Source organism: Carassius auratus, unplaced genomic scaffold (assembly GCF_003368295.1).
Source record: "Carassius auratus strain Wakin unplaced genomic scaffold, ASM336829v1 scaf_tig00216484, whole genome shotgun sequence".
Taxonomy (NCBI): domain Eukaryota; kingdom Metazoa; phylum Chordata; class Actinopteri; order Cypriniformes; family Cyprinidae; genus Carassius; species Carassius auratus.
The window spans coordinates 32,480-44,479 of NW_020528592.1; the positions used below are offsets into that span (position 1 = coordinate 32,480).

At 37.6% G+C, this 12,000-nt stretch overlaps 1 protein-coding gene across 1 annotated transcript; it reads left to right on the plus strand.

The window, feature by feature from the left end:
* The first annotated feature begins 6,068 nt into the window (after window positions 1-6,068).
* On the plus strand, window positions 6,069-7,672 carry LOC113098279 (complement factor D-like). Its single transcript, XM_026263296.1, has 5 exons — window positions 6,069-6,561; window positions 6,645-6,786; window positions 6,894-7,032; window positions 7,106-7,360; window positions 7,449-7,672. Exons 1-5 carry the CDS (start codon window positions 6,504-6,506, stop codon window positions 7,605-7,607), a joined length of 753 nt encoding a protein of 250 aa, XP_026119081.1. The 5' UTR covers window positions 6,069-6,503; the 3' UTR covers window positions 7,608-7,672.
* Window positions 7,673-12,000: the final 4,328 nt, after the last annotated feature.

Below are 12,000 nucleotides of genomic sequence, written 5' to 3' on the forward strand. Positions count from 1 at the left end.
ATATATATATATATATATATATATATATATAAAACAAAAAACAGCCGAGGTTCTGGAGGGCTGTGCATGTCTGCAAGCAGTGACATAGACATAAATACAACAGGGGAAAAAAACACTTTATTGACTAAAATTTTATTTATCTAATGCTTATTTATAAAACAAATGTTATAACATTCAGCACCAATGGACATTTTACTATTTGACACTGTAAAGCTGCTTTGACACAATCTGTATTATATTAAGCGCAATCAGTGTCAGTACCAGGCCCATATGAAAAAAAAATTACGGCACAAAACTTCCCTCTCACCTTTGACGTCATTGTTGTCCTTCGCGCTAACGTTAGGTCGGCAAAAAAAAAACTATTTTGGGTAGCTTTTGTGTTGTGTCTAACTTCTCCACCTTCTCTTTTCTTTTTAAAGCCCCACTTTTATGTTTATATTTGTCCATCCTTAATGTTCACGTAGATAGCCGCTATAGTAACCTCTCACGGTTTTCTTTTCTTTCTTTTTTTGCCGCGACGATGCGTCATGTTAATAAATGATGGTGTAGTAGTCTACGGCAGCCGTGGAGTGCAAAAAAAAAAAAAAAAAAACGCAAATATAAACGCAAACAAGAAATTATGGAGAATTTAGACATTATGGAGAAATAAGAAATTACTAAACATGATATGAATAAAAAAATAAATTTATTGCGGCCACAAATGAAAATTAAATTGAAGAAAAAAAAAAGAATTGTGTTAAAACTGGGGAGGGCCCAGGGGCGGGCCCCCTAGTGGCCCGGGCCCATTTGCACGTGCATACCCTGCATGCCCAGACGCTACACCACTGAGGGCAATAAAAATGTGACTTGATTAAGTGAGCTGGTTAGTATTAATGTAAATTTCGACCCTGATGTTTGACCCAGAGTTACATGAGCAGGACATATACCCCAACACAAAACATCTGCACACATTATCTCAATTTCTTATTTTTTGGCCAACCATGCACACTGATGTCCAGACATATTGAACTACATGTTCCACTTGTCAAAAGACCAGTACTGTATGTCAGTGGGACAAAACACCTCTGTGTTCACTGCCAGTCATTTCCACCCTTTTTTGACACATCATCATTGACATTGAGGGGTCCCAGGAGAAGTGCAGTGTGGGATATCCATGCATTTGGTTGTCTGTGACTATACAACAAGATAACCGATAGCCTTCCTACTTTGTACTTTTAACACGTCAAAAGTCATAATTGCCCTCAACCAGCTGTTCTCCATGGTAGGCATCCCAGAGAAGGTCCTGAGGGATAAGTAGACTAACTTCACCGCACACCTCATGAAGACACTCCACCAGCAACTGGGCATCACTGCTGTGATAACCAATCCCTACCACCTTCAAACTGATGGACTAGTGGAGAGATCCAACCAAATGCTTAAGACCACGCTGTGGATGTTCTTCGCAGACACAAGACTTGACTGGGATATGTGGCTACCCTTAGTTCTGTTTGCATACAGGGAAGTACCTCAAGCCTCTAATGGTTTCTCCCCCTTTAAGTTTCTGTATTTATGGCAAGTTCAAGGCCCATTCGTCCTGCTGAAGAAAGCCTGGATGGCACCAGCAGCTAATACGGAGGAGAACAGCAACGTTAAAAGTAAAAAACCTCTTTGGATTAAGCCTGCACTGTTTCATATTTTCATGATGTCCACGAAAGAACTAAAAATATGCTGAAAGTTTTTATCATACAGAAAAAAATAAGGTATTGTTTGAAACTGCAAAGGGTCTATTTTTATTTGTATATAGTCATAATAACAACAAAACAGTGTGCTTTTGTAAAATGCAATTAAACATGCTGTGTTCTCTGATATCTCGGGCTCTGTCACATCTCTTCACAAACAAGTAAATAAAACAACTTGAATCTCTTTGAATACTTACTTCAAAGACATGAGGAATATATTTATAGAAATCTTGAAAAGTAATTTACATCCAAAACAGATATTCTCTGATAAAGTAATCCGTATGAAACCAACACGATGTCCAGTTTTTCCCATCTCAACTTATTATCTCTAATGCGATCACACATCAATCAGCCAATTGCGCTTTTTGATTCTATAAAAGATAGGAATTAATTAACCCAGAATTTACATCCAAAGAAGAACAAAACACGATGCGTCATGCAGCTTGATCCAGTGGAGGATATCATGAGCCTAAGATTACTTGTGTTGTTCTTGTGTTATTGTGACATAACTTTTTACTAGTTAGAATTTTTACAAAATATGACTACATATGAAACATGTAATTTCGTTGTCTAAATGTCTCTCAAAGCCAGGATTGTTTATGTTTTTTTTACATACAAATATAAAAGTTAAACCAATCTATTATTTTCGTGAACGATAGTTTTCACATTATTCTGTAACAAAAAAAAGTATACCACATCCATTTATCAAAATTCTTGTGAACACATATTCTCTATATGTGTTTTATGGCCTTATTTCAGTGACCTAAAAGTTTTAGGTTTTTACTAATCATACATAAATGTTGTCTTCTAAAAAGACAAACATGTTCATTCATGCTACTCACCTATTGTTGAGGCCCAGTTTGTGCTGATTAAAGTGTTATCAGACTTTAGCATTAACATGTTTATAAGATACTGAAATAAAATGTCAGGGCATGTTAAAACTTCTCCAGTGCCCCAAACCACCCCCAGACCCCAGTTAAGTTCATCTCAGAGATAAGAGACTGGCGCAAGCACTACATTGAACAAGTGTTGGAAAACTTACAACAGGCACAGGCAGTACAGAAGAGATGGTCTGATCAACAGGCAAGATTTTGTCAGCTACAGCCAGGGCAGAAGGTGATAATACTCTTACCCACCTCCACAAATAAGTTGATGGCCAAGTGGCTAGGACCATATAATGTGGTAAGAAGATGGGACTTGTGACCGGAGACACACTACCCTCAACATATGTAATGATAAGGAAGGTGGATGATGAGGAAGAGAATGAACCCGCTGCTCCAGAGGTGCGACCACAGAGACACCCTGCAATAGTAAAATTGGACTATATGAATGAACCCCAAATGGCTGAGATGCAAGACCTCCTGGACCGCTTTACAGATACAGCCCCCTCACAACAGCAACCTTAACGAATACCTGACAATACCAGACCCTTGAAGGAGGAAATTGAGACGATGAAGCAGCTTGGAGCAACGCAAGCCTCAAACAGTGAATGGAGTAGAACCCTCATCATCGTCACAAAAAAGGATGGATCTTTACATGTCTGTGTCGACTTCCACAAGCTTAATGCCCAGTCAAAAGTTTGATGCCTACCCATTTGAAGAAGACCAACAATTTGCTGGAGCAGATAGAACGGGCCCAGTACATCACCACTTTGGACCTGTGTTAGGGGTACTAGCAGGTGCCCCTTAATCTGAACTCCAAACCCTACACTGCATTCAGTACACTGGTAAGATTTTTGAGTTTATGGTTCTGCCCTTTGGGCTGCACAGGGCACCTGCTACTGTTTAGTGACTTTGTCCTTTGTTATTTAGTTTGTATATTAATAACCTCCCTGATGTTTTGGAGCACTGCCAGATGTACTGTATGCTTATGATAACTATATACTTTAGTAAAACAGTTTTAGTAAAACTGTATGCATGTTTTTTTTTTTAAGTCTACAATTGAATATAAATATTTAGGTGTAATACATGATTAGGCATGTAATGATAAATCTTGATCAAATTAATCAAGGTTAGTAATACCGTATCATCTATTAATTATCAAAAAAAGAAAAAAAAAAGAAAACATAGATTTGAACAACTCACGATAAAAAACAAGCTTATGTCGATTCTACACATTTAAACTGTCATGATTCTGCCTTCATGTCCTGACTTTTCTCTAGTCTTGAGGCAGGATCATGACAGACCAGAGATGTAGACTAGATCCAGACTAGAGACCCATACTTGAGTAAAACTACAAGTGCTCTATCAAAAAAGTGACTTGAGAAGAAGTTGAAGTGCTCTTTAAGCACCACACTTAAGTAGAAGTACTAAAGTATTCAACTTTTTTTTTTTACTTAAGTATTGCAAGTAGTCTATTTTAAAATTTACTACTCAAGTACTGAAAGTAAAAGTAGAAGTATTGTGTTATGTAGCTATTAAAGAAAGTAGTCAAAAGTTTGAACATATTGTTTTTACTATTTCAAATGATTAACCTAAAGGACAACCACAATTCCTTTGACTGTAACTTCTCGTAAACAAAAAACGGTTACTAGGGTCAGTTAGCCCAATTTGCAAAATGATGTCATTAATAACTTACCCTCATGTTGTTTCAAACCCGTAAGACATCAGAGGGTCATCTAGAATTTTTTGAAGCATCGAAAATACATTTTGGTCCAAGAATAGCAAAAACTACGACTTTATTCAGCATTGTCTTCTCTTCCGTGTCTGTTGTAAGACAGTTAAAAACGAAAGCAGTTTGTGATATCCGGTTCATGAACGAATCATTCGATGTAACCGGATCTTTTTGAAACAGTCCACCAAATCAAATTGAATCGTTTTAAACAGTTCGCGTCTCCAATACGCATTAATCCACAGATGAATTAAGCTGTTAACTTGTTTCATGTGTCTGACACTCCCTCTGAGTTAAAACAAACCAATATCCCGGAGTAATTCATTGACTCAAACAGTACACTGACTGAACTGCTGTGAAGAGAGAACTGAAGATGAACACCGAGCCGAGCCAGATAATGACTCGTTCACGAGTCAAGAACCGTTTCTGTCAGGCGCGTCTGATTCGTGAACCGAAGAGCTGATGATACTGCGCATGTGTGATTTAGCGTGAAGCAAACCGACACACAGAGCGTCTGAATCGAACTGATTCTTTTGGTGATTGATTCTGAACTGATTCTGTGTTAATGTTATGAGCCCAGGTGCAGTAAACGCCAATGATGCCATTGCATCGAGCGCAAAAGAATCGGTGAACTGTTTTCTTCAACTGGTTTATTGAATCTAACTGTCAGAAAGAACTAACGTTACTGGTCATCCGAGAACCGATGCAACCGGTTCTTGACTCGTGAACGAGTCATTATCTGGCTCGGCTTGGTGTTCATTTCTCTCTTCACAGCAGTTCAGTCAGCACGCGCAGTCTTCTTAATCGCTTGATTCGCTCAATGATGTGCCAGCTTCATCAAATCTGCCATCTACAGTTCTGGCAGTGGTTTGTAATGGAATGATTCGTAACATTATTATAATTGTAACGAGTAACGATGCAGCACATAAAAAAATATCGGAGTAAAAGTATTTAACTCAGTGAAAATATGTACCGAAGTAAAAGTGGAAGTAGGAGAAAAAAATAATACTCCAGTAAAGTACAGATACCGCCTTTTAGTACTTAAGTACAGTAGTGAAGTAGTTCTACTTCGTTACTATACATCTCTGTGACAGTTCCGTGTTTTGTGTACAAGCACATGGCCTTGTCTTTGGGCCATGTGCTTGTGTTGTCTCGTTCCCTTGCCCCGCCCCCCTTGTTATCCTAGTCTTGTCGTGATTGCCTTATCTGTGCCACCTGTTGTGTCTTAATTAGTTCCCCTATTTAGATCCCCTAGTGTGCTCTGTCTTTCGTCGGTTCATTGTTCCACATATGTGTTTCTACATGTCAGCCTCGTGAGAGAGTTTATCCTTGTAACCGCCCTTTAAGAAGTCTTTGTTTAACCGTGAGTGTTTATTTGTAGTTAGTGTTCTCGTGTTTTGAGTCATTGTTTATCTTGTTCATTCAGTCCTGTTCAGTTATTTTGTATCTACCCTAGTCAGTGTTTTCCCCCTCGTGGGTTTTGTTTTCCCCTTTTGTGTTAATAAACCCTGTGTTTGGTACATTCTGTCTGCATCTGAGTTCATCCCAACCCCTCCACGTAACATTAAACAATTCAAATAAGTTATCTAGAATTATTAATGGAGCAGATAAAATACATACACTACTTTATTAATCATCATTTTGACTTAACCCCTTTTCTTTATTTAAAGGCTGAAATGTGAAGTCAACTTGTCAATTAAAATCCGAACATCATTGGTAATGTTAATGTTTTAGTGATTATGCAAACAAAAATCAATTTATTTGCTGTTTAGCATATGGCAGGGATAGGTAATGTTGTTCCTGGAGTGCCGCTGTCCTGCAGAATTTAGCTCCAGCCTTAATTAAACACACCTGAACAAGCAAATCAATGTCTGCAGGATTCCTAGGCTACAGGCAAGTCATATTTTTTTTTTTTTGTCATGTATTTTGTTTTTGGTTCGAGCTAAAATCTGCCAGAAAGCAGCACTCGAACGGCATTGCCTATTCCTGATCTATTGTAGTTTCATGTAACAGTTGATGCAGATGGCAAGAAGTAACACCCATAACATATTTTTAGCATCAGTGTTGCTGACACCACAAGCTGAAAAAAAAAAGGTTTACAGGCAACTTAATATCTCCGCCCATACTCACATTTATATAGTCTTTGTCAGTTAGAGCCTACTTAATGTCTTCATCATGATCATCATCTCTCTGCTCCTGCTGGCCTCTCTGCTGCCACACCTGACCTTCACTGGTGAGACTGACTATATAACAGCATAACATATTAACTGGTATCTGCTGAATAAGCTGACTAACAACATTCTCTTTATTTTTCAGCTCATGTGGGTATAGTGAACGGCACAGAAGCAAAACCCCACTCCAGACCTTTCATGGTTTCTCTTCAGAAGAACTGGCGACATATTTGTGGTGGATTCCTCATTTCTGATAGATTTGTTATGACCGCTGCGCATTGCTGGAAGTAAGACTTAAATTTATGAGCTAAAATCATAATATCATAATAACAACAACAAAAACTCTATAATTATGGTATTTTTCATAATATTGATATGACTTTTTCTTACACAGAAATGAAACCCTAACAGCTGTGGTTGGCGCACATGAGCTAAGACAGAATGAAGGCTATGTCCGCATTGGTGTGAAGTCTTACCACATGCATCCAGACTTCAACAAGTACACTTTGGAGAACGACATTATGCTTTTGAGGGTAACAGTAGTTCAAATGATCCTTATTAAATGACTAGACTGTATTTAATGATGGTTATCTTATTGTATTACAGTTAGAGAAAGAAGTCGAACAAAACAAGAATGTAATGAAGATTTCCATACCAAAAGAAAAAGCGAGAGACATTGAAGCTGATTCTGTTTGCCGTGTTGCTGGCTGGGGAAGACTGAGTTTTAAAGGGAAAAAGAGTTTTCGTCTCATGGAAGCAGAAGTGAAGATCATGAATAACACTGAATGCAAAAATAAATGGAAAGACAAATTCTCAGTCTCAGAGATGATGTGTGTCTATGGAGATGGAGGAAGCTGCAGTGTAAGTAAAAACATTGTCGAATTGAGACCATCATTAGTGAGAAGTACTGTATCATTTCAGTCATGTGTTGATCTGTGTTTCTTCACAGGAGGATGGAGGAGGTCCTTTGGTTTGTGGAAACACTGCAGTCGGTGTCACTTCCTTTGGTGACCCAAAAATCTGCAATAGTCCTGAACGACCTGTAGTTTATATAAAGATTTCACCATATATTCCATGGATCTGCTCCGTTATTGCAAAGGATGAGTGATTTTTACAATGAAACAGAATGAAGTATTTTTTTAAATGTTCAATAAACAAACTATGTGTCACATATTTATTGTAAGTGGTGTTTATTATTGGAGCCCTATAAAATAAAAGTAGTCTTCTGATGTCTTTGGAGTTTCTTTGAAGCACAGAGCACAAAAGATGGAAATTTTATTGTTTAATAATTAATTGACAAATACATTGATGTGTTCAACTTTGTTTGTGGAATCTCTGCTTAGTGAGGTCTATTTTGAGCTGGATCCCAATGTTTCACCAGTACGGTGTCACCCCTATGAAACCAGCTGTCAAAGCCCAACCCAAAGTTCCTGAACAAAGCGATGAAACACTCTCACTATATAATGCCAACTTTTTGGATTTTCACCTTGGGTGATGCCAAACATGCCTTCTTACAGTGCAAGCTGGACCAGGAAAGCAGCTTCATGACCACTTTCTGGACCCTGTGGAGTAGAAAATGGTCTACTGTTACCAGTTCTAAAGAGAATCGAGCCCATTGCAGATTATATTTTTGTTGTTGGATGTGGTGACATGGACCAGCAAGTTAAGAATGTTTATGATTTCAAACTTCAGGCCACAACTTATATTAAAATAATTGCAATTAAATGCCACTGAAGTGTACCTCCATTATCAAATTCTTTCATTTACTGGCAAAAAGCCCAACCCAGAGAAAGAAAGGGCTATCATGGACGTGCCCAACCCTATAGATGCAAAATGTGTACAGTAGAAGGTTTGCAACAGGTTTGCTTATTTTGCTGCCCAAACATGAGGCCGCAGTAGGCAAGCTTTAATTCTTGGCCACATCAATTCCTGTGATGTGTTATAAGATTTGACTAAGCCTGTTACAGTACAAAGTGACTCTAGTCCAAGTAGTCTTGGGTGCTGTCTTATGCAAAAAGGTCTGCTGCCTTCGCTTCAAGAGCTCTGACTCCCACCGAAAAAAAAAATTGCTCTCAAAAAGAGAAAGATGGTCTTATTGTTGTCTTTACTTGCCAAAGATTTCAGCAGAGACAGACCACAACCCCTTGATTTCTATATTCAGCAAACCTTTTACACTACCACCTCAAGGCTGTCTACAGCTTATAGCTGGGGCCTAAAATCAAAAAATCAGTGACGTGTATTGTAGTGCAGCTGCTGACTGTTTAGGCACGGAACTAGTTTACCAGCAGCATGCCATATGCCATCTGCAGAAAGCCATGTACAACTCATCAACAAGGTATACCTTAATGTGATGGATTAGTGGCTGGAGAAAATCAGGGTACATATTGAAAGGTATGATGCCCTACAGGCCCTTTAAACCACTGCCCTTGCAGGCCTGATGAGAAAAAAAATAAATCAACACATCCAAAAATACTGGCCTTATCGAGATTTAAGGAGTGGTTGATTGTGATTTCACTTTATTATCGTTAGTTAGTGTGTTATATTGCTGTTTGAGCATAAACAATATTTGCTAAATTTCAATGCAAGTTGAAATTTCAATGCAAACAGAGGTATCATCTTTAAAATTATGTTAGTTTTAATGGTTAAAAAAATGGTTTATAGGGAATACAAAGAGTTATTTCCCGGGTTTGTGATGTCACAAACTCTGATAACCACCACCCCTGGGAACGTGCAACAATTGGGGCGTGGCAATGTTGCGCTGCTTTAGAGAAGAGGAAGAGTTGTTGCCATGCTGTCAAAACTAGGGAATGCATATAAAAATCTATTCACATATGAATCATTACTCAGTGTTCTAACGATTCTGATGGATTCACAAATTAAAAATCATATGTGTAGGGTATCAGATTGAATCAGACAATTTAAGATTAGATCACATTGATGTTAAACAACCAAAAGAGCCAAATCCCACAAAGAGGCCCAGAGTAACAAGAAAATGTCATAAGTCTGTCCAGATCCTAGCGCCAGCCAGTCTGAAGCAAGCCTAACCAACCAACTCCACAGTTTGGACAGCTTGCAACATAAACACAAAAGAACAATTATTTATAATCCAGACTAAAGAAGGAGATTCATGCATCTAATTGACAGATAAACATTGCCCTCTTATTTCAAGTTTGTTAATGCTGTAGTTATTTTAATGATTACCTTTGTACATTCAGTGTAACAACAGTTAAAGGTCATTTATCATTCAGTGAAACTGAACAGAATGCAATAACTGTTCAGGCAATGTCAACCAATGGTATTACTGACAGCCACTGAAAAACTACAGAAAAGTAAAACTACTTGTCTCTAGCCACGAGTACTAAGGAGAGATCACACATTGGCCATTTCTATATTCTGACAATGAGAAACACAAAATACAGCCATAGCTACATGCATCTTGTATATTGTGGTTTCATATAACATATGCTGCAGACAACAACATTGTTACTGACACCACAAGGTGAGAAAAATAGTCCTGCACATTGCAAGACTTCGGTTTAGTCTCAACAAAAAGATGATGATGAGTTATGAGCACAATATCATAATTTTAAAGCATCTTTAATACTGGTACCGTTCATTATACTAATCAGACCACCTTGTCTTTTAGAAATGGGAAACTAACAGTTGTGTTTGATGCACATGAGCTCAAAAAGAAAGAAAGGGGTATATGTGCATTGGTTTGTATTCGGTCTTTCACTTTTTCACTTGAGGGTAACAGTAGTTCAAAGTGACTCTTATTAAATGATTATTCAGTCTGTCTTTAAATGATGATAATGTTACTGTATTACAGCTATAGAAAGAAGTTGAACAAAAGAAGATTGTCATTTCAAGACTATCAGTAGTGAGAAGTATCACTTGCTTTGCATTATGCTTGTCAAGATAAAGTAGGAAATATACTCAAGGAAGCACTTAAAATAAATAAATAAATACATACATACATAGATAACTTTAGGTGATCTTAAAAGTAGCACAAAGTTTATTTTGAGTACACTCAATGTTCCTGTACCAGGGCCTGAATTTCATTTTTTAAACTGGGGGGGAATTCCCCCCTTACATGTGTCACATGGGGGGGATCTAAAGATTATGGGGGGGAGAATAACTTTTGATGCATCGGTCTAATTTAATCATGTTCATTTATTAATATCTACAGATTTGTATGCATGAATTGTGCATTTCCAGTTCTCTAATCAGTAAAAAAAAAAAAAACAGTTATACAAAATACATCATGCTCTTCAAATTGACATTAAGACCTCTGTTTAAACTAGGCCTATGCTATATATTAATGTCTATTTCAGTTCATGTGTTTCAGTTCAGTTCAATTCTTTGCTTTTTTTTTACTTTTGATATTGATATCGTAAATTGATATTAAGAACTCAGTTTAAACTATAAGTATTTATGTCTTTCTTACATTTCAGTTCTATTTCAGTCATTTTTTTCCATTTCTTTTTTTCATGTGACTTATTCTAAGTTTCTCATCTGTCTCCTCATCTTCATTTCTTTCCATTTGATGATGGCTCTGTTGAAGTCAAACTGCTCAAGGGAAGGTCCAAGCTCTGAAATGATCATTAGATTTGTGAGACTTGTATTATTCAGTGAATTTCTGAATTTAGTTTTGATCCTGTTTTGTGTGCTGAATCCACGTTCACACGACACACTCGCTACTCAGGGTCCCCGCGGGTCCTTAAAAAGTCTTGAAATGTCTTAAATACAATTTTCGATTTTTAAGGTCTGAAAATGTCTTGAATCCTGGAATTTTCCATATGAATGTCTTAAATTTCATGTGGGATCTTAAATTTCATGTCCGACTCGTCATTTTTATTTATTTTTTCAACCGCAATTTGACCAGCGTAACATTTGGGGGCAGCACTTCGTGGGTGCAACCTGCATCATTCCATAGGCGACATACGAGTAAGTGATTGATGAACGCGTTGCGTTGATGGTTCGCCACCACGGCAGTTTGCAAAATCGCAAGCATGGGCAAAGACGATAAAGCTGTGGACAAGAACACGATTGTCAGGTCTCGCTATCTTGGTTCTCAGTTTTTGAGCCCCTCAACGGCAGAAGACTTGCTGTAGCACTTTAAGGTAAGACTCTAAAAGTAACATTTAAAATTATTTGAATATGTTAAAATGCTTCATGTGTTTTTGTTATTTCCTAATGAATATTTGGGACAATATATCGATGCGTCACAATTCTTGGATTGATTTAAATTTTTCTGAATGCATTGTGAATTGATTCTGAGCTTAGTTTTTGCACATTGCGCCCTAGGCTAGTTTTTAACCGAACACTCAAATGCTCACGACGAAGAGCGCTCGTGCGTTCTGCTGAGTCTGATTATGTAATTGATATATTGCTTTTATGACGCGAGATTAATGTAAACGCCCCACTGCAAACACCCTTGTACTTCGCTTCAACCTTTTCGAACTGTATTAATTATTATTTTATAGTAGGTTCAAGTGGTG